This window comes from Ornithorhynchus anatinus, chromosome X1 (genome assembly GCF_004115215.2).
Source record: "Ornithorhynchus anatinus isolate Pmale09 chromosome X1, mOrnAna1.pri.v4, whole genome shotgun sequence".
Taxonomy (NCBI): Eukaryota; Metazoa; Chordata; class Mammalia; order Monotremata; family Ornithorhynchidae; genus Ornithorhynchus; species Ornithorhynchus anatinus.
This window is the reverse complement of record NC_041749.1, coordinates 50,436,912-50,460,033: the sequence shown is the minus strand read 5'-3', so window position 1 is coordinate 50,460,033 and position 23,122 is coordinate 50,436,912. Positions and strand designations below refer to the sequence as shown.

The 23,122-nt window shown below is 42.4% G+C and overlaps 1 protein-coding gene across 9 annotated transcripts in view; it reads left to right on the top strand.

Annotated features, from left to right (window-relative positions):
• The window catches only part of SLC6A6 (solute carrier family 6 member 6), a 102,757-nt gene that overhangs the window by 67,053 nt on the left and 12,582 nt on the right, over positions 1-23,122 (top strand). For all 9 annotated transcript variants that reach the window (XM_007665179.3, XM_007665176.4, XM_029050140.2 and 6 more), the window contains 7 exons: positions 652-784; positions 10,728-10,862; positions 12,625-12,728; positions 12,843-12,967; positions 16,668-16,780; positions 20,209-20,346; positions 22,046-22,148. In XM_007665179.3, the coding sequence (XP_007663369.1) occupies positions 652-784; positions 10,728-10,862; positions 12,625-12,728; positions 12,843-12,967; positions 16,668-16,780; positions 20,209-20,346; positions 22,046-22,148 (851 nt within the window). The remainder of the gene's footprint in view (positions 1-651; positions 785-10,727; positions 10,863-12,624; positions 12,729-12,842; positions 12,968-16,667; positions 16,781-20,208; positions 20,347-22,045; positions 22,149-23,122) is intronic.

Below are 23,122 nucleotides of genomic sequence, written 5' to 3'. Positions count from 1 at the left end.
AAAAAGGAAGTTAAGCAAGCATTTAGCCCTAAAAGGCTGACTTTATTTTTAATTTCCCAAACTGAGTCATGGAGCAAAGGTGATCAAACCTCAATGGGTCAGCCATACAAGGGCCTAATTGTGTCAACTTTGACTCGCCTCGCTTTTAATCAGCTGCCTAGGCAAGTGGGAAGATTAATGAGACGAGAGTAAATCATAGCAGATCTGAGTCTTGTGCTATGAAGCAAATCCTTCTGGGCCTCAGGATTTGTGATTCCCCATCATGCCAATTATGCCGCTAGCTGAGGAAGAACAATGATGAGAATTTACCTTTGAGTACCTTGGCTAGAAAAGCAGTGAGAACGTTGCCATTGGAACCTGGCTCCTTCCTATGCCTAGCACAGTTGCTGCAAACAACCTCGACCCATACATCTTATTTATAGAATGATTAGTCCCTGAAAAGGACCTTTTCCTGGACTCTGACCCAAAGCCACACAGGAGAGTACCAGAGAATGCTGCCAGACCCTAGAAGCAAGTTGGTGTGCCTGGCGGATACTGGTCCTCAATTTATATGTTGGAAAATTTGTTTCAGAGAATGCTTGGTGTGTTGGCTGGAGATACTCATTTATTTTTTTCTCCCCGTCTCTGCTTGTTTCTGTTTTATTCATTAAGGCGCAACGTCTTGAGCTTGTCCTCAGGAATCGAAGATCTTGGCATTCTCAAATGGGACCTGGCTCTCTGTCTTCTTCTTGTCTGGGTGATTTGTTTCTTCTGCATTTGGAAAGGAGTCAAGTCTACTGGGAAAGTAAGTTTCTTATGCCACCCTCCCCCCTCCTTTATGAAATAATTATGTGAAGTAGGCAATTGGTCAAAGCCATTATAGGCTGGCCTCCTTAACAGAGGGAATCACATCCTCTCACAGTAATCATTCTCACGATGGATGGGCATCTTGGATTTTTTTACCCAAGAGAATTACAGAAGCAACATCAATCCTTAATAACTGAAAGCTAACTGGATGTCAACTGAACAAAACCAAGAGCCCTGCTAAGAATATGTGGGAAAAGTGCCTCCCTGGATCTCTTGTTCCATCAAAGCCACACTCCAGCATGAAGAGGTGGAATTAAAGTGCTACCCTTCCTATTCTCTCAGTTAACCAATGGTACTTATTTAGCGCCTGTGTGTAGAGCTCTGTACCACACATTTTTGAGAGTGCATCGAGAGCCAATCCCACAGTCTCTGCTCTCAGTGGCCTTATCCCTTTGAAATTCCTACCTCTAAACACTGGGCTTTATTTATTGTGGTGTTTGATGAATATGCCTGTTCCTGAGGTTGATATCCTTCTTCTGAAATAAAGATCGGCTCAAGTGCCCATGTCCTAAAAGAAATCCAGTAATGGAAACCAGGCTGCTGCCCTTACAGAAATCACGTCCGCTGCCCGTTTTCTCATTTGGCTTTTTGTTCCATTTTCTTGCGAACCTGTGCATGGGAACAAAGTGAGTCTAAATGCTGCAGGCAGTTATTTGGGACTTCTTGGTTTAGGAAGATGGGGAACTGTAAACTGTGGCAAGAAGGCCAGTAAGTGGTGGCTTTGTCAGTAACTGGCGTATTGCACCGAGCGGAAACCTGAGTCCTGTTTTTGATTCTGTTGTTGACTTTCTGTGTGCCCTTGGCAAATCATTTTCACGCTCCCTATCCCTATCTATTGATGCTCCTGCTGTGTCACATAGAGATGTTGAATTCAACTCTTAAAACTGAGAGCTAATGACACAGTTCTACTTTGGATGCATTTTGAGTCTCTAGGATGAAAGTTACTTATATAAATCTCGGGGATTTTAATATTATGGGCATCCCTATGATACAGCTGTCAGAGGTTCCTCGAAAAACGTGGGTGACTCATGGATGGCTGTATCATGAGGTATGTTTTTACCAAAGAATGATCATGGCATAAAGAAAGGAGTATGGACCTAGGAGTCAGAGGAACTGGGTTCTCATCCCAGCTCTGAGACTTGCCTGCTTTGTTATCTTGAGCAAGTCACTTATAACTTCTCTGTGCCCCAGTTTTTGTGACATTTCTCAAATGCTTACTGTGTGTCAGGCACTGTTCTAAGTCAGTCCCTGACCCACATGGGGCTCACAATCTTAATTCCCCATTTTACAGCTGTGGTAACTGAGACACAGAGAAGTTAAGTGACTTGTCCAAAGGCACACAGCAGACAAGTGGCGGAGCCAGGATTAGAACCTAGATCCTTCTGACTCCCATGCCCATGTTGTATCCACTAGGCCAAGCTGCTTCAGTTTTCTCATCTGTAAAATGGGGATTCAATACCTGGTCTCCCTCCTACTTAGACATGAGCCCTGTGTGGGAAAGGGTCTGTGCCTGACCTAATTATCTGGTTATGTATCCCAGCGCTTAGTACAGTGCTTGGCAGATGCCATCATATACTTACATGCTATTCATTCATTCATTCATTCATATTTATTGAGCACATACTGTGTGCAGAGCACTGTACTAAGTGTTTGTTATGAACTGGGATCAGTTCAAAAACCTCTGGAAAAAAATTCTAAATTGCTATACATTCGAAGTATTTATTGAGCGCTTACTATGTGCAGAGCACTGTACTAGGTGCTTGGAATGTAGAATTCGGCAATAGATAGAGACAATCCCTGCCCATTGACAGGCTTACAAACATCACCGAACTATTATTTATTCTCTTTTAAAGTCATTCAAAGCATAATATCACAACATTAACCAAATAAGGAGTTATAATATAATAATGAGTCTTTGAATGAGGCTGCAAAAGTAGAAATTTACTCTGTTTACTGTGATAGTGGTTTTTCAACTTTAGTGAAAATTGTGGGTTGAACAACAGCCCATTAATGATATTTAATCATTCAGTGGTATTTATTGAAGGCTTACCATATGCAGAGCACTGTACTAACTGCTTAGGAAAGTACAAGTTGGTAGATGCAGTCCCTGTCCTACAATTTACTTTACAGAGTTTACAATCTAGTGGAGGCATTTACAATCTAATGGAGTCTTCTCTCCCCCAGCCATCTTTTTTTCTTCATAAAGCATCTTGAACCTGGTTAAGTCCTTTTAAACATCTCTGTACACCTTTGAACTTGTCTGCTGTGAGGGTTTTATATTCTTGGATCATTTTTAAAAGTTCAACTGCTTTCATGAAAACTGATGCAAAACTTTTAATCCAAAAATTTGACTGGGTGGTGGAGATAAGATTCTAACTTTAGTGGCCAGCCATGACAATCTCTTCCTGTGCTGCCGAGGATTGGAGCTTTCTTAGGAGCACCGAATCAGGGTGAAGTGGAAGGGACAGAGATTTAAGGTAGACACACACAAACCTCTTCTACCTTGCCACAATTCTGTGCTACTTTGGAATGAAGTGGAGAAGCTGGCCTCCAGTTTGGGTTCCAGCAGGGGTAAGGGAGCGGCTAAATGAGGAGAAAGCAGCACAGAATCAAGGTGGGAGAAATGGAATTGCCTATATTCACGTAAAAGCTCTGGCCATTCTATCCTGCCCCAACTGTGCTGCTTCCATCCTGAGACCCCAGTGGAAGTGGAGAAGCTGGGCTTCAAGTCTCTGTTGGGACAGGGAAGGGGGGAGGGAAGGGAGTTTCCTGCAGTGTTTGGAGGTAGTGTTGGGTGGGGCTTTTGGGTCCTGGTCTATATCAGCAATTAGAGTATGATGCATCTCCATATTTTATATGTTTCCGTTGTCTGGAACTGGGGGTATGCCTCTGTAAAATTTCTTAGATCCCTTTGCTTCTTTGAGCCTCTGAAAACTAGGACAAGTTTCCTACCAGGAAAAAAAGAAGCTCTAACTTCTAATACAATGGAAAACTCCCAGATTTCTCTCCACTGACCCCTGGTTTCTCTCCTTGAATTTTCACCCACTCCAAAAAGGGCCAGGGATTTCTTTGCCAGAATAAGACTTTAAACCTCAAACATTCAGACTTCCTATTAAATTGAAATTCTGTAATTTGGGGCTTGATATCAGCAATCCTCCACATAATCCCCTGTAAATCAGGTTTAAAAATGTTTCGTGCCTCAAACGACATGAGTCTCTAAGTGGCTTATAGTTCAGTTTTCACAGCCTTTGCTTAAGAAGTCTTTCATGTCTGTTTTTTTGGGGCATATCACATCTCATACATAAGGAGTCAGCATTTTCAATATGTGTGATGGGAATTAAGGTTCAAAATGATAATTATATGCATTCATATAAATAAATGCATTTTCAGTCAATTGCTGAGATGCTGTTCTTTAAATGGCTGAATTCTCAGAAGTAAGGTGTGGTCCCTGTGCATAGAGCAGAACAATAGCTGAGCTTCTGCTCACGTAGAGTGAATGAAGCCAATCCAAATACAACCATAGCTGCAAACTTCCCTGCATGAGCAGGAATCACAAATCATCACCTCCTCAGCAGTCGCTCAACCACCTGGATACCCTAGTAAGTCTACTTGCCTATAAGCATCACCTCACAGTGTGTCTCAGCTCCCAGCAGACTCATGAATAGCTGAAAGAATGTGTCCTGATCCATTTTGGAATCAAACCTGGCCCTTCTGCAATTCAAGACTCTGATCTTTGGCAAACCTGAAATCTGGGCTCAAAGAAAAAGGCGGAGCAAGGGCTTGCCAAGCGTCTTCTACAGCAGAGTGGCTCTTGCAAAAGAAGTTTTTGATGAGCTGAGTGAGTGTAAATGAATCAAAGTCACAGGGCTTACCTTTCTTTTCCCTACACATAGGGTTTCAGATGATAGGTAGGCATGTTCAGAGAAGAGTGCAATTTGAATTCGCAGTGTGGTCTAGAGGAGCTGCATGAGCTAGTAGATAGAGCATGGGGCTGAGAGTCAAAAAGAGCTAGTCCACATCCTAGCTCTATCAGTTGTCTGCTGTGTGACCTTGGGCAAGTCACTTCACTGCTCTGTGCCTCAGTTACCTCATGTGTAAAATGGGGATTAAGGCTGTGAGCCCTATGTGGGACATGGCCTGTGTCCAACTTGATTAGCTGGTACCCACCCCACCACTTAACACAGTGCCTGGCACAGAGTAAACACTTAACAAATACCATAAAAAAATTCAAAATGGGCTAAGACCAACGCCAACTTGCATTACACGCAGGTGCAGATGCAATTTTTTAGTAGGTGATTTACCTAGAACACTATAGCTAGATTAAGGAAAGTTTTTCCAACAGCATGAATGTCTCTGGAAACAGCACAATCAAGTGTCAGAAGAAACAGTCATGTGTACGTGCATGGTGTTAGATTCCGGATGAGTACCACAATAGGGAGTTTTCCTTGAGATGGAGTCCTGCAAGAATAAAGCTCCTGCATTATAGTTGAATGCATGCCGCTGGGGTCATCACCCATTTCTAGTGATTCCCTAGTAAATTCCTTACTTGCTTTCCTTAGTACATTTATATACCCCTTTCCAGAATCAATCCTGGAACATTTCCCTCTCCTTATACATCCATCTTCTTTTAAAAAAAAATCAATCTGACCTTCTTCTTTGAGGAGGAAACAAGAGATGACAGCCCATATCCTCAGGTAGAGGAGGTATTTTAGAATATGACTGGTACTCAGGTTCAGTTATAGGAGTTAACAAAATATAGGGTTGTTCTGGAAAGATGAAGTGAGGTGTAGTGCAAGGTGCAGGGTGGCGAAAACAGGCAGGGCAGGGCTTATGTATGCTCAAATATTAATTATGGTATTTGTTAAGGGCTTACTATGTGCCAAGCACTGTACTAAGCGCTGGGCTGGATACAAGCAAATTGGGTTGGACACAATCTGTGTTCCACATGGCGCTCACGGTCTCGATCCCCATTTTACAGATTAGGTAACTGAGGCCCAGAGAAGTTAAGTGACTTTCCCCCAAGGTTACACAGCAGATGAGTGGCAGAGTCAGGATTAGAGCCAGACCTACAGAGGGAGACCTTCTGACTCCCAGGCCTGTGCTCCATCCACTATGCTATGCTGCTTCAAAGAGTATTTGTGTGTTTAGTATCCTGTGCTCAAATAGTTCTTAATAAATACTGATTGGTGAGAATAATGAATGCATTTGATTCTCAGATTCACTCTGGGATCATTTGTCCCCTAATAGGGAAGTTCCCTTTTGCTCTGGTGTTTGCCCAGCACTGGCCAGCTACAGGAGCTGTGCCCTTACTATTCAGCCCCAGCAGAGGCCATCTCTTTAGCACTCTTTCAAACAACAGAGCAAACACCATGAGAGAACCACCACAATCTCTGCGTTATCCCAGTACATACCCTCTTTCTGGGATTGAGCTCCTGGTACCGGATACAGAGCAGAATGATTCCCTGTAATATGTGTGTCCATTTCTGAATGGAGACAAGGAAGTTACTCTCCTTCTGCTCTTTGTATAAGGACATATGAGCCCCATTTATTGATGAGAGGGAGGCATGCTAAATGATAATAAAGCTGTCTTTGTTGCTCTTAGTAGATCTGCAGACTAGTTTCAGTGAATCTTGCTTCACCAAGAGGTCTCTAAAATACATTTTCTCTCCAGAATCGATAGCCATACATTGGCGCTTTTCCATCCTTCTGGATATAAATTGTTCTCCATCTCCCTAAATTCACAGTGGAAGTTGGTATAGATTCTCTCATGTTAAACAGAGGAATTGTAGCCATGATGTTCAGTGTCTACCTCCTCTTTTCATTCTATCGGGTACAATAACACACTCGCCAATGTAATAAGTAGGAGAACACTCACTCTCTGGCCCCTCCATTATTTCCACCTGAGCTAGATTAATGCCTGGATCGAGGAAAGAATCAAAACCCTCCACAGTGGCCAACAATGAAATTCTTGTACACAAGTCTTTAGTAAGAGACTAAGAGACTCATTGGTCTCCACTGGCCACCAACCATCTATAAACCTTTTCTTATTAATCTTATCAACTTTCTTCTGCAGTAAATTGAGAATATGTAGTAATACCCCATCTTATGGTTAGGGAAATTGAGATGGAATTCCCTCAATAGGAGATGGAATTCATCTCAGTAAGTCACTAGCAGAAATAAGGACAGGGTGTTTCTTTACATCTCACTCCCCCACACATCTGATGTTTGTAGTCAGGAGCTCATGGTAATTACTATTTTTTTAAATTACGGTATGTGTTACGTGCTTACTGCGTGTCAAGCACTGTCTAAGCACTGGGATAGATACAAATTAACTAGATCAGACACAGTCCCTGTCTCCCATCAAGCTTACAGTCTTAAGTAGGAGACAGATCCAGTATTGAATCTCCATTTTACAGATAAGGAAGCTGAAGCAAAGAGAAGTCAAGTGACTTGCTCAAGGTCATACAACAGGCAAGTGGTGGAGCGAGGATTAGAACCCAGGTCCTCTGACTCCTAGGTCTGTGCTCTTTCCACTAGGCCACATTGCTCCTTAACACCTCCAAAATTCCCATTAAGATTACTTCTTTTACTTAATCTATTTTTAAATGGTATTTTTAAAGAACTTCCTCTGTAACTGACACTGTAATAAGCACCAGGGTAGGGACAAGATAATCAGGTTGAACACAGTCCCTGTACTCACACAGGACTCACAGTCTTAATCCCCATTTTACAGATGAGGTAGGTGAGACACAGAAATTTGAAGTGACTTGCTCAAGATCACACAGCAGACAAGTGACAGAGCCGGGAATAGAAGCCTGGCCCCTGACTCCCAGGCTCCAGTAGGGTAGGCTACTTTTCACTGAATGTTCAGTCAAAGTCTATGCCCAATTCATACAGATGAACTTGTGGCCACAAAATCAGATCATCCAAACTCTCCACTGCAATCATTTGGTATTATTAACTCATTTAAAGGCCTTCAGTCAAACGTTTTACTTTCCAGTAAACCAGCCATAGAGCTAAAACCCAGATTGCTAAGTCTTGTTACAGTGATGCTGGAATCTCTTAATTCTGGGGGCATTTGCCAGTGTTTGTTCCCAAAGAGGAACCCTCACACCTCTCAGCATAAGCAGAGTCTTCCTCAGCTTAACAAGAAAAAGAGGGAGAGAGAAAGAGAGAGGGAAAGAGGGAAAGTTGATTCATGTTTGCAGCCTTGAGAGATGGAAATCATAGTTTTCTAAATACATTTTTTGATTACAATGACTATTCATTTACGTGGAAATCAAGACAGGATCAATTGCCTTTCCAGCTGCACATACCTGTCAATATTACAGTATTGAAACCTCTAAGAAATGACATTCTAGTGAAATCCTGCAAATAACCCAAAGAAGAAAATGAAGCCCTTACTTTTAAGGTTATTGAGATGCTTGTCAAAAATTGCCCTTAGATTCCCTGAAGGTGTTTCTAATAAAGAATTTGTTGGGTTGCACTGTAAATAATACAGAATCATCTTTTCCTTTTTAATCAACCAGGACAGGGAAACCTTGATTGGTGTCTGTGAATCTTCAGGGAACATTTAAACCTGTGAGATGGAGAAAGCTTCCAAAAATCATTGCCTCCACTCTTTCCTCTTCTCCAGCAAATAAATAAATGAACCAATAAATGCATACATAAATAAATAAGTGCATTCCAACCTCATCCAGGAGGAACATGGGGAAAACCATCCCTTTCTAGATTCCAAGTTAATTGTGTTTCATCTTTGTGATAAAATCTGAAGTTGGACTTGAAATGCTGGCGAGCCATTGATTAAGTGACAGGAAATACAACCTTCCATTTGAAAGGACTTGGAATATTGTATATTGGAGTTATCATGCACTTCTGGCATCAGTTCCTCCTTGTTTAACTCTCCTAGGACATTTTTAAAAGGCAAGAGAATGGATTTCAGGAGCTTTCCCTTGGATCAGCAAATTTTGCCAAACAAAAATATATTTTAAATGAGGCAGCAAGATATAATTGAAAGGTGGAGTCTGCCTGACTCCAGCTGAAACACACACACATACACACACACCCTCCACCCCAAAGGAAGAAAAAAAAAATCTTTGGCTAAAAAAAAAGCGGAGATGGCCTGGCACAATAGTGTGAGCATTTTCAGCCCTTGCAGGCTTTGAAGTGACTGCCCACAGGGTTTGAGGAGTTCATTCTTTTTTTGTTTGCTATTGTTTAGGGGCGTCTCTGTGTCTCCAGGGTTCAGTGGGACATGGCCCTAGGCTGGAGATGTATACTGATGTAAATGGAGAAGCCTGTTCTCAGGAAGGGAGGGAAAGGTTTTATTTTTTTCCAGCATTTCTTACTTAGCTCCCCTCCCCCCCCCCCCCCCCCCCCCCCCCCGCCCCCACCTCTCCCTACCCCTCCAACCCCACCCCAGGAGTGTGTTATATGCACAATGGGGAAGGAGAGGGGATTCATTACTACAGCCTGAGTAGTGATAAAGCCTATGTATATGGGGTTTCTCTCCACACAACCAACCGCGTGGTTGGTGGCAGACCTGGGCATTCTAGTTCTCTGTCCCCTCCTTTCCCATCTCACCATGTTCTGACATGCTGAATGATGCTCGTTTGCTTGCTTTATGAACATGTCCTTTTCCCTTAGAAGATACATTCTAAAAGAGTTCAAATTTATGAGAGTCCCCTACATATTCAAAATGACGTCACTGCTTCTAGTTAATGGTGAGTCCATAGGCTAGGTCTCAGCTCTATCGAGGCTTCTGTCAATTTAGTGTTAACCCCTACAACTTTGGCTATGGCTCACATTTGGACCTCTCAACTGAGCTGCAATACCACAAGAAGTGATTGATCAGGACACAAGACGAATCTCCTGGTCTCATTTTACTGTAGCCTTGAATATGACCCTGTTGATCATCCAAACCGACTCCCGAGGAATGTAATGCTGGTACCTGTACACCGCTTGTGTCCTGAGAATGAAGCATCCATCTTCAAAGCCCTACTTAAATCATATTTTCTCCATGAAGTCATCTCTCATCTCCCATCTCTCATCTCACCACCCTATTTCCCTCTCCATTCTGTCATCTAGGCACTTATGTCCATACCCCATAAGCACTTAGATACTCACCCCACCTCTTCTCCCCACGGCATTTATGTATATCTCTTTATACTCAGCTTCTCCTACCTTCAATTTGTTTTATAGACAGTCCCCCATCCCTCCAAAATTAGACTGTCAGCTCTTTGACAGCAGGGATGATGTCTACTTATTCTACCGTACTCTCTCAAGCATTTAGTACAGTGCTCTATATAGAATATATGCTCAATAAATACCTCTGATTGATTGACTGGTTGATTGGCCCAGGGCAGGGCAGCATGCAAGAAGGAATTTTCCAGTGTGTGAACAGGAATTTTAGTTCTTATAAATGTTCAGAGTCTGCAGTGATTCCCCAGAGCCTGAAGGATGGGAAAGGCTCATATTCTTAGAGGGATGGACATGAAAGTATCATCATGAAGTCATTATTAGCATTTTATTGGGGAGCTCAAGTTGTGGCCAGAAGGATAGCCTTATACCCCCTTAGACTAAAACAGACGCTCCATGGAGGCTAAAGATTCCTGGTCATTTGCTGTCCTTGCTTTGTTCAAGGACGTATATTTGCACAGATTGAAGCGTATGGACCTAGAATCCATGGCAGATGGTAAGCTATATATAAAATTCATCTCTTTGCATGTATGTGTGAGTGTGTGTACACATGTTTGTACGTGTGTGATCGAAAATGTGATATTAACAGAGAAGGAAATATGAAAAATCAGTATACTTGTTTCGAGGAAAAAAAACCCAGCTCATAATGGTTTGATTGCTGTTTTGCTGCTTTCTATTTTAAGGTTGTGTACTTCACAGCAACATTCCCATTCATCATGCTCCTTGTGCTCTTAATCCGTGGAGTCACCCTGCCTGGAGCTGCAGAGGGCATCAAGTTTTATCTGTATCCTGATATCTCACGGCTGAAAGATCCTCAGGTAAAGTGGCAGAAAGTCTCCTGATCATAAATGTTGGGGCAATGATGGAGGGAGGAGGGGAAGGAGAAGCCATGGCCCCAACTGGCTTGCATATATTTTCCATTACTCTTAGGGGTAATGAATAGTAACACTGGGGTGAATTTTTCCACTGTGTCTTGTTGAAAAGGTCATTGTTAAAAATGTTAATGTATCTTTCCATGTGTGTATATCTTTTTGTGTCAAAGGATTCTGAGGCTGTAGGCTCTGTCCAATTATAGACTGTCAGCTTTCTTGTTGATACTGTATTAGGCTCTGGACAAGGTAAGGGAGATAACATTTTTTTATGAGGTTAGTCTTTTCCTCTTCCCTCCTCATCCATCCCAACTAGAACTGAAAAGAGGAGCAAAGAGTGCTTGAAAACCAAGCCTACAATAGGGAATTTCAAGGAGGACAGTTGTGGGTTTTGACCATTTCCTACTGCTGGGTTAAACGAGGCTTCCAGAAGAGATGCTTAAGTAAGGGAAAATCCAAAAAGAAATCATAAAGCAAAATGAAAAGGATTTAGGTTTCCTCCCTTAAAATCAAAACAGGATTGTAAGCAGTTCCCCAGAAAGCCCAGGGGAGAGATCCAGGAAGGCAACCACTTTGGGTTATCTCTTTGTTTTTTAATGAACCGTCCTTGGGAAAATCCTGTTCCTTCTCTCCTAGAACAACACTTGTCTGCTTTCTCTCGTGTGAACTGCTTGCCAGTGGGTGCTCAGGCTGTAGTGGTTCCACTAATTTCATGCAGCTTTTTTATTATTATTGTTTTTCCTGGGAAGCCAAAAAGCCTCAACAAAACTGTCCCAGTCACAAACACAACCACCTCACACTTTTGCAGCGGGAGTTCTTTTTAATTCGAAGATCATCCAGATGTAATGAGTTCAAATCCCCTGGTTTCAACTCTGATCTGTGAGATGTTCACTCACGCTAATGATGCCAAAATGTCATAGGAAGGAATCAAAGAGGTGGAGTCTCCAAAAGTCCTCGCCGCATTCCGGCAACTTCTCCTTTCCTCCAGCTTGGTCTTTGACCTCCCAACAGGTGGCTCTTGCCTTTGCAGATTATATTCTATTAATGCTAGAAGTGGTGATTTGGCAAATCAGGAGTGTGGACAGTATGGTAAGCTCTGCGAGGGCAGGGTTCACGTCTACTAATTCATTGCACCCTCCCAAGCGCTTAGAGCAGGGCTCTGCACGCAGTAGGCATTCCATCACTTCCATAGATGGAAAAGACATAAATACTCTCCACAGTACATTCTTCTCTGCATGTGGGAGGAGGCCTTGGGAAGGGCAGGAGAGAAATGCAACATTTTCCTGAGTAGGCTCTGTTTCACTGTCTGCTGCTTATGGTGGGAAATACTTCAAGAACTCATCTGAGCAGGTTCTCTGGGGAGAGAAAGTGCTAGGAAAAGGACTTGCCCCCAGCAGAGATGGTCTCAGAAAGTATCTGGGAAAGCATGAAAAAGGCACCATGTTCAGACATATCAATTTGGGTTTGGGTTGTTATTTTGTTTGGGATCCTGGAAAGCCCTGGAGACCCAGCCTTTGCAGTTATCGGTTGGTTTTTTTGGAAGGACAAAGGGTCATTTTAAAATGAAATCCTCTCTCTCTTTCCCACCCAGTGGGTCTAACTGAACTGAAAGATTGAGTACGTGGTTGGAATTTGCAGGTGGATTTGGGTTTAAATTCCACCAGGAGCTCACCTATAACGTTTGTGTCTTTTGCTTCCTCCCTCTTTCTAGGTCTGGATAGACGCAGGGACACAAATCTTCTTTTCATATGCAATCTGCTTAGGAGCGATGACTTCACTTGGGAGCTACAACAAATACAAATACAACTGCTATAGGCAAGTTTCCATCCAAGGGGGTGTAGTGTCTTAGCTAAATGATGTAAAATAAGTAGGGTCCGTGGGTTCAGTCTTTTTTTAATTAACTTGCTCCATGACATATGTGTGACTTAGGGACTGTTTGCTGCTGGGATGCCTGAACAGTGGTACCAGTTTTGTGTCTGGCTTCGCAATTTTTTCCGTCCTGGGCTTCATGGCACAAGAGCAAGGGGTGGACATTGCTGATGTGGCAGAGTCAGGTACGGTGGTATTGGTGGCAGTGGTGGTGGGCACTGCCACCTAGTGTGCAAGCAAAGTTCTGCAGGCAATTAGCCAGAAAGTGGTTGGGGGGAAATAAGGTTTCCAAAATGCAACCCCTAAACTTCCCAGAAGCATAAGATTGTTACTGCTAAATCCTGAATGGCTATATTGCTTTTTGGTTTCCTCTAAGACATGGATGGATAATGCATTGCTCAATTTCCTTGGTTAGCACTTGTTTTGCTCCTGAGTTTTTGGTTTTGTTTTGCTGTCTTTTCTTTTCTGAAGTCAGTGGTGGGAATTCAGGGGCAGGATTGGATCAAAAAGAGGCCACCCAGATGGCTGCCAGTCATTAAAGCGAATTTATTTTGGAACTCAAAAAAAACCCAAAAAAAACTCCCCACATTTTGTACTTGGATTTCAACTTTCTCAGTCTCGGTTTCTGTATTTTGCACTTTGCTCTTGGTGTAGTAACTGCGATAGGATCACAGGGAGAAAGTCATTTGTGTGGCGACTGTACGTTTTAGAGCAGTTCCAAGGAGAGGAGGATAATATCGGTGATGAGTCCATTTTGAAGCTGGTCCTAAGAAAACATTGTCTTCTCCACAAGCCAAGTTTCCACTAAGTTTTCTCCATAGCCAGGGTCCCAAGCAAAAAAAGCTTGGGCTCCCTGAGAGGCTAGGCTGAGGCAGGTTTTCAGGGAACAGGATAGGATCGAACCCTGTGGCATTCCATACTCTACTTTGGGGAGGATAAATACGTGACATCAGGTTTTATGGAGCAGGTGCCTTTTGTTGCCTCTTTGCCAACTCATGTGCCCAGGTGGACACATAGCGAAACTATTTACTCCTCAATGACCGCACAGCTCTGAGGCTCCAATCTGTCCTTGAGTTTGAGGCACTTGACCCTAATCTCCCATCCCTAAGTCAGCTTTAAATGTGAACTGCTGACTTTCCTGAGCTGTGTCTATGTGTACCACTGGGTGCTTGGTGGGGCAAAGCTTGCTGGTTTCTATGCAAATTGTTTTTCTTCCTCATTTTAAATCTCAAGCTAAAACCCCTACCTTATGCAGAACATATTTTCAAGTTCATTTGGTCTCCCCCCTTTCTTGCACCCCAATAAAGCAGGGCAGGAACAAAGACAGTACAGTGATGCCAGAATAATCTGTGCTTGGTTTGTCTGTGGGTTTGGCTGTCAGCAAGATTTACAGCTTGTACAGTTTGTACCATTGACTGAGTAATATGAAGGTGGCGATTCTTGAAAACAAGGTTCACCAACTAATTCAGATTAATCAGGTCTGACTGTACCATCTCCTAGATCGTGGAGCTGATTTGCTGTGTGTGTATATATACATATATCTTCTGTGTGTGTATATATAGATATGTTTGATATAAAGAGTGTCAACCTAAGTTTTTTCTGCCCTTCATTAGCCAAGACGTCAAGCTATGACTTTATCATTTATTCCCCTCAGTGATCCACGAATGGCCGACAAATGGAGTATGATTATTTCTCTAATAAGCTTTTAACAAGCACCATATTGAGAATAGTGGATTTGAACAAGATAATTATTTAGCTGAATGGAGTTCAAATTTAATGTAGCGTGGACTGATTTATGCTAATCACATTAGTCTTCCAAAGGTGCCAGAAATGTATTATGTTCTTTCAAATGGACTTCTCTTTATAGTTCAACATTTGTTTTTAGAGAAAGCACTCAGATTGCAGAGGTTTATTATTAGTTACTGCAAAACTGAAATACAGAAACAACTGAATTAATCATTTACCCAGGTCCTGAATGGGTTTCAGAAAGCCTACATGTTTTACATCTGTCTCATAATTTGCTTTAACTGATTACATGTGCAATTCAGTGGCCCCACAGTACAAGTCAGAAGTTGCTGTTTAGTTAGGCTCGAGTCATCTCCAGAAACCCCGTGGACTAGAAGACCCCTAGAAATGATCAATTAGGCTAGTTTGCCTGAAAAGGTGACCATTTCCCAGCTTTTGTAGTCATAATTCTGTTGCCCCCAGCTTTCTGCCTGTCCTTATTCAGGCCAAATTCTAATGGAGAAGATAAAAATAAAATTGGCTTTACTTGCCTCTGGAAATGGAACATGTGGCATTTGCCACCCTTTTTTGTCAGTCTTTGTTTTATCTTCCTGATTTTTTGTTTAGATTTTGTTCCATTTCTCTAGTTGTTTTCCTTCTTTCAGACTTTTTAGCATTTTGGGCTGCCTATGTAAGGATGATCTTGAGGATCAGCTTTTCTATTAATCAGTCAATCAGTGGTATTTATTGAGAACTTACTTTGTGCTCTGCACTAAGCACTTGAGTGCTTGATCCTGGCTCTCAAGGAGCTTACAGTATAACTTTTCTGCCTTGATGTCTCTTTAAATTGACTTTGCTCATAAATTTGCATTTTTCTCTCCTTTTTTTCTTTTCCACCTTTATCCTTTGTCTAATTTTCCTCCTTTCTTCTTCTTCTTCACCTTTTTGTTGTTGTTGAAAAGAGAAACTGGGACACAGAAAGTTCTTCTACATCCCCACATCACTCTTCCACAACTCTTATTCCCGAATTGCCATGCTTGCATGCATACCGAATAGACCCGCATATATGTTCTCATGTTGTGGTAAACTCTCCAAAACACAAAGTGCTTGAGGAATGAGTGGGAACTAAATTAATTGTCCTGTATCCTTCCAGTAATGAAGGAAAATAAACAATCCCCAAAATAATAGCTTTTTAAAAAAGCAAGCTTTGTGTCCCTCTCAGATTATCTATAATCAGCCTTCAAACATTTTTCCTATGGCTAAGTAAGAAATCTATTTTTTCCTTGAATTACCTGTGTCATTATTTCCACTCTCCTCCTCAGTTGGATTGTTACGGAGAGACTTTGCTTTCTTCCCCCACCATCTCTCTCTCCATCTCTCTCCCTCTCTCTCTTGCTCGCTCTCTCACTCTCTCTTCTCCTGAGATTGAGATCTCAATTCTCTACTCCACAGTTCTCCTTGCTTATTAACAATGGTCAACCAAACTAGAGTTTGAGCTGAGCCTGTACTGTGCAGAGCCCAGGACAAGGCCAGAGAGCAGCAGCAAGAGGGCTATCCCATCTAAAACACCCTCTATAGTGTGGAAGGCGTGAGAGGCTCTCCTATATGTTGGGAAATTTTAGCCCTTCACTTTACTCAGAGGAGGTAAAAGCCAATGCCGAAGCTGCCGAAGCTGGGTGGAGGATTGGCCCAGTTAACAGGAAAATACAAGTAGCCATCCCTCCCCACCCTCCACCTGGAAGATAGGTGCATAGGTGTCTTTAAAGAAACTCATGGCTAAATGGGCCTCATAAGCTAAGACCAACCTCTGCAAAAGTTACATTCCCCTATTATTCCAGGGCAATGGTTTATACTCCAGTTCATATCAACTAATGATACATACAGTCCTAGCATTGGCATGTTTGAGACAGATGTTAAAACTGGCAGGGAGTTGGTCAGGATTCCAAATTTGCTTGAGCTGATCTGTTGAAAGTAAACCTGGTCTTTTCTAAGGGAAAGAGTTCAGACCGGTTCCTTTTCTCTGGTTCCTTTTGGGCTTGGGTATATCTGCAGACCCAAGCATCCCCACATTTAAATGTAACTTAAATTTACCAAATGCATCGTTACTGACTATCTTTCTCCCCTCTCCCCCCTTCCCATTTTCTCTTTCCATCCCTCTAGGTCCTGGCTTGGCCTTCATTGCCTACCCCAAAGCAGTGTCCATGATGCCACTGCCCACGTTTTGGGCCATTCTTTTTTTTATTATGCTTCTGTTGCTTGGACTGGATAGCCAGGTTAGTGATCCAGTTTGGGGGTGGGAAAGGGGGTGTCATTGCAATTTCTACCAGGGGAAATGAGTTATTAAAAATATGTGTACTGTTAGCTTTACATTGTGTTTGTGGGTTTATCCAAGGAGCTCAGAGTAGGTGACATGCAAAGTCTAATTCTTCCCCACCATCTCCCAGAGCACAAGCATAATGACCTCTTTGCTCAAACAGGAAAACTGAGAGGCAGAGGGATGAGGGTTCTCAGAGGGTCTTTGGAGGAGCCATGAGTAAAACCCAGACCTTAGACTGTGAACTCCATGTGAGATCGGGATTGTGTCCAACCTGATTATCTTAGTACAGCGCTTGGCACATTGTAAGGGCTTAACAAATCCCACAATTACCACATTAGAACTCCTGGGTTTGAAGTAGCTAGGCCTTAAATACTCTCATAAAGTGCTTTAGAGTCACAAACCACCTTTCGTCAAGGGAGATTTTGATATCAGATGTTTACAGAGGCCAAGCGATGGCCTAATTTACTTCTAGTTTCCAGCTCCAACCTCCCACTCTCTCACCTTTGGGTAGTTGGACACCTTCGAGACTTCATTTAGGGGACAACTAATCCGTACAAAGCAAGATTGAGGCAAAGTGTGGCATTGTACATTCCAAGCGCTTAATACAGTGCTCTGCACATAGTAAGCGCTCAATAAATACGATTGAATAAATGAATGAATCAGAGCATACAGTGGAAGAAAAGCGAGAACTGGGTTGTATCGTGAGATGCAAAGAGAATGCAGTCCCAGTGCCATTTGTTTACAATGGATTAATTAGAAGCAAACAAAGAACCAACCACATACACCTAAGAATTTTTGTATTTCCGTGCTTGCTTTTAGAGTAAAGGAGTATGAACAAGCCACCGGAATCTATTAGTCAATTGGACAAATCTTTTAGCTAATCATTTTCAGTGATTTTTAACAATCTTTTGGCAAATCAAATAGCTTCCAATATTTTCCTCAAATACTTTAAGGCAATAGTCAAAAACAAGTGTTTGACAAATGACTAATAAGCAGAAATCAACACAATATCATATATTGCCTAGGAGTCTAGATGGAAGCCTCTTTTCATACCCCACTACAGCAATGAATATTAAAGCTGCTTCCAAGTCAAGTCCTTTGAGAGATGTGGAATAGTGCTGAGAAGCCAAACACTGCAATTTGAGGGTAAATCTATAAGTAGATTTTTCACAGTGGTGTGCCACTTGATCTCTGACATTTATGGAGTCTTTTTCCATTTGTTCTGAATTGCTTCCTACGTACTTAATCTTGTACAGCCTGCAAGTGACTTTCAAATCACTTCCCAATTGAAATTTAAATACCCAGCACCAAGGCTCTACAATCAATTGTTTATGCAAATGGGAAACCCTGTAGGAATCTTAAATTGCTCCTGGAGGGGGGAGAATGATGATGGGGGTAGGAGTAGAGGTGATTACAAGTAAGTGGAGTCTTTTTTTTTTTGAGGGGAGTGGGGGGCGGTTTGTCAAGCGGGATTTGGGAGCACTGAAGCAGAACAAAATCCATCACACCTACCTGAAGGTTAAAATATGTTGAGAGAGAAGATGTACCCCAGGAGTTATCTAAGACACCAAATATACTAAGTAAATTATCAGTTCAGAACAAGACACATTATGCTGCCTGTCTCATGGGGGATAACAAAAGTAGCATCAGAGAAAGTATCGATTATTCTTGTGCCCAGACAACACGTAGAGAATTTGTAATCCTTCAACCAGTGCTGTCTAACCAACTCCTAATAGAATAGCACAGGCTAAGCCTTTTCCAAAACAGAGGTGACTTCCTAGTTGTGATTAGATTCTTCCCTTATTATTGACCTTTCATTTTGAAGATAACTGTCATAATAACCATAAATGCTCATTCTGACAAGTTTTTCTCTCCCTAGAACCTCCAGTTCTCAAGCTCAATTTGTTTTCCTTCTAACTAGGTCTGCTGGCTTCAGCCAGTATAAAGCAGTTTCATACTGTAGAAAATTTCAGTATCGTTACAGTCCTCTTGTTAAGGGATTTTTGCATGCTGATGCAACTAGAATTAACACCCCAGGTAACATTTCATAAGAAATGTACCCTTTCTGACAAATCTGCATAACCTTCATTACATAACTTGAAGGATCAGAAAGCATTGCGATCTCCTAAACAATAATAGTAATAGAATTTGTTAGCACTTACCAAGTGTCAAAGCACTGTTCTAAGTTCTGGGGTTGGTACAAGTTAATCAGGTCAATACAGTTTCCTGGCCCATGAGGAGCTCACAATCTAAGAAGGGAGAACGGGTATGGAATCTCCATTTCTCAGATGAAGAAACTGAAGCAAAGAGAAGTTAAATGATTTGTCCAAGATCACACAGCAGGCAAGTGGCAGAGCTGGGATTAGAACCCAGCTCCTCTGACTGCCAGGGTTATCATACATTCTACTCTGTAGAGGCATAAGAAGCCTGCTGGACTGCAGTAGAAGTGTAGTTCCCCAGGTTAAGTCTCCTTGGCATTTTGTTTACTCCCCTCCTGCCACTCAGGCAAATCATTTAAACCTCAAACCCAGTCCCCTTCTCCCAAATTGGAACAACATTCTTCCAAAGATTCTTTGAAGTACTGGATTGAAAAATGCCAACTCCAGCTTTACTGTTACTTTACATGCTATTTATTGTCAAGCTTCAATACATGAAAAATGAGAGATGCCATAGCTATGCTTTCCTTTGAAGTAGCTTTGGAATCATCGTTTTCCAGTGTTTCTCACAAGTGTTCTCATTTGCCTGAAGCTTTCTGGGCATGAAAGTCACCCAAGAATTTTTCCCCTCTTGTATCTATTTCTTTGATCCCTAATGTTTTACTGTACACTGTCAAAGGATGGTCCATCATCCTTTATGCACTGCCAGCATAGATACAGATCACAGAAGTAGGTGCCAAATTAAATGATGCTCACTCTTGAGCTGTGACTGACTTTTAATAGGAACTGGCTTGCGATTAGTTGATCAGACTGATAACTGACCTCACAGGTGGCATTAGTAGACTATTCTACTCTTCTATAGCATGGAGTAGTGGAGAGAGCCTGGGCTTGGGAGTCGGAAGGTCAGGGGCTCTAATCCCAGCTCCAGCACTTGTCTGCTGTGTGATCTTGGGCAAGTCATTTCACTTCTCTTGGCCTCAGTTATCTCATCTGTAAAATGGGGATTGAGACTGTGACCCCCATATGGGACAGGGACTGTGTTTAACCCGATTTGCTTGTATCTCCCCCCACCCCCACACCCAACACACACACACCCCGGGACTTAGCACATTGCCTGGCACTTAGTAAGTGCTTAACAAATACCATCATTATTATTATTCCTTCTTAAGGAAATTGGGACATAATAGAATGAAATGCAAATAGTGTCTTTCTGTTGTTTTTTCTTTAGTTTGTTGAAGTTGAAGGACAGATCACATCCTTGGTTGATCTGCACCCATCCTTCCTAAGGAAGGGTTACCGCCGGGAAATCTTCATCGCTATAGTGTGTTTCCTTAGCTATCTTCTGGGGCTTACTATGGTGACCGAAGTAAGTAGCCGTGGTCATGGATGGTGTTATTTTCAGTATATGTGAATTTTCCTGAATTTCTACAATTTAAAAGCTGTTTGATATCCTGGAATGGGAGGTGGGGGTGGGGGTGGGGAGAGATCTAGAGAAACTTGTAGCCATAGGATGACATGACTCTGTAGCTCCCTTGACTAACTGTACTTTTTGTCCTGTCCTAACATATGAAGGATTATTTCTAGTAAAAAATGTGTCCTGCGAGCAGGGCTGGTTCAACTGAAGCAAGGGTCCCTTCTTGGGAAGCCCATCTCATAAAATGTGCCCCTCTGGCCAGAATGGTTGTGGGAACTGAGGGAAGTCTCAGATTTCTGTGTGTTTGCAGTCAGACACTGTGCAAATCACCAGGGTGCCTCACTTGGAGTCGAGGAGGGAGTGGGGCAAACTCAGGCAGTGGCAGCTGTCTCTAAACAATAAGGTGTTGCTTCCCAGACCCCTCACTCCCCTCCCATCCTCACCCACCCCACAGCACAGTTATTAGCAGAGAGGTATCTCTGGGCAGTAATGACTTCAGCCCCACGCCTTCTGGCATTGTCCATGCTCTGTGGCCATATTGGGAAGGTCTATTTTAAATGCTTTTCTCTGAGGATCACTGGGTCCAGGGAGAGCAGCCTCATGAGTTAATCTGACCTTGCCCACCAAAGATGGGTGCATGTCAGTGAGCAAGGGAATTCTGGAGCTCCTCTTTGCAGGCTGATTCAATGCCTGTTGTGAAGGTGAGCTACAATAATAACTTCAAACCAAGCAGAAATTGTCCAAACTAGATGAAGATAGATTCTGTTACTCTGAACTTGCCTCACTCTACATTTAAGGAATAAGAATCACATTCTGACATTTCTTAAAATAGTGGGAAATATCTCTTTCTAAAACTGTGTGCACCAACAGCCCTTCCCTACAAAATGAATGATAAAAGGACCCAACTGAATGAGGCAATTTTTTTCTTTCCTGACAGAGAACATGTTTCATCCTGTGTAGTGTCAGTGTGGCCAGTAAAAGCTAAATAGTTGTCCAAGACAAGAAGAATGAAAATATTATTCATGCTGAGAAATCCTTCTTGCCTAGATTGATTGAGTGGTTCCTCTGCCTGCTAAACCTAGCCTTCTCCTGAGCCCCTTAAAGCAATTTTGTTTAGCAGCTTCCCCCTGCCACCACCCACCCAAACAAACAATAGTCAGGAATGGGTTCTTCTCCAAGAAATGTTTGCAAAATCTATCAATCGATCATATTTATTGATCCCTTACTGAGTGTGGAGCACCATACTAAGTGCTTGGGAGAGTACACTGCAACAAAATTGGCAGACGTTACCTGCACACAATGACTTTAGAGTCTAGAGAGGCTATATTTTTCAAAAGCACAAAAATGACCCATTAGTCAGCTGGGCAATTTAATTTTGCTACAGGTCAATGTTTCTGTGCTGGACAAATTTACATTCTGAGGAAGAAAATCTTCCAGTTGAGAATAACTGTTTAATAGCTGAGAAAGTTTTTTGGAATACAAAGGACAACTACATATATAAATTGGAAATATTTTGCATAACAAAATATTGGGTCCTACTTTACCAAGATGCTGACCTGCTCCTTGTCCATTAGATTTCCTCTTGTGTTTATGTTAACATGCTCTGACCCATGACCAACTCACTGTTTCTTATAACTTTTTATTTCCACAGGGTGGCATGTATGTGTTTCAACTCTTTGACTACTATGCAGCTAGTGGTGTATGCCTTTTGTGGGTTGCATTCTTTGAATGTATTGCTGTTGCCTGGGTTTATGGTAAGTACACACTTTGCCATATCCTATCCAAATATTACTCCACTTTTTCCTACTTGGGCCACACTTTATTTCATGATATGATTAGACCCTTTGCAAGCATAGCAATACAGCCGGGATTAGTTTTCTTTAAAATTATTTTCATAGAGCTTCACTGCATTAAAATCAGAATTTTCAGAAATTATTGCCTGAGCTAAGTTGCAGTCTGTCATTTTCTTGTCTTGGTAGGGGTGCTTTCTGGGGTGCAATAACATGCACTCTGGAGTCACAGAAGACACATGTCTTCATTCCACGTGTCCCCACCCATATTCTCTGATTCTTTAAAAAAAAAAAATCCCAGTACCACCACAAGGAAGCCTAAAACTAGAGTCCAGTCTGGGCCAGAATGAAACAAATACCCGGTACGGCTGACCTGAATCTCAGAGTCTCAAGGCGTAGGGACTCTGGGCAAACTAGAAAACCTGCATTGTTGGTGATTTACTATGTGCAGAGCACTGTTCTAAGCACTGGGGTAGATACAGGATCATCAGGTTGTCCCACATGAGGCTCACAGTTAATCCCCATTTTACAGATGAGGTAACTGAGGCACCAAGAAGTTAAATGACTTGCCCACAGTCACACAGCTGACAAGTGGCAGAGCCGGGATTCGAACCCATGACCTCTGACTCCAAAGCCTGGGCTCTTTCCACTAAGCCATGCACAAAGCTATATTTGAGTAGCTACTAAACTGGAGGCAAGCTACTCCGCACCCACCCCAGCCCTCAAATGGCACTGGCCACTACCAGGGGTGAGTGAATGCAGGACCTGAGCAGAAATGCTAGTAAGCTTCCCTGTCCAGGGAGCAGGGAGGACTTGATTCATCCTTTCCCTCTCTTCTTCCCACACCCACCGTGTAAATCCATGGAATTTTTGCATCATCATCACTGTCATTATCATGGAGTATCCACTCTGTGCAGAGCTGTGTAGTAGGAGTTTGG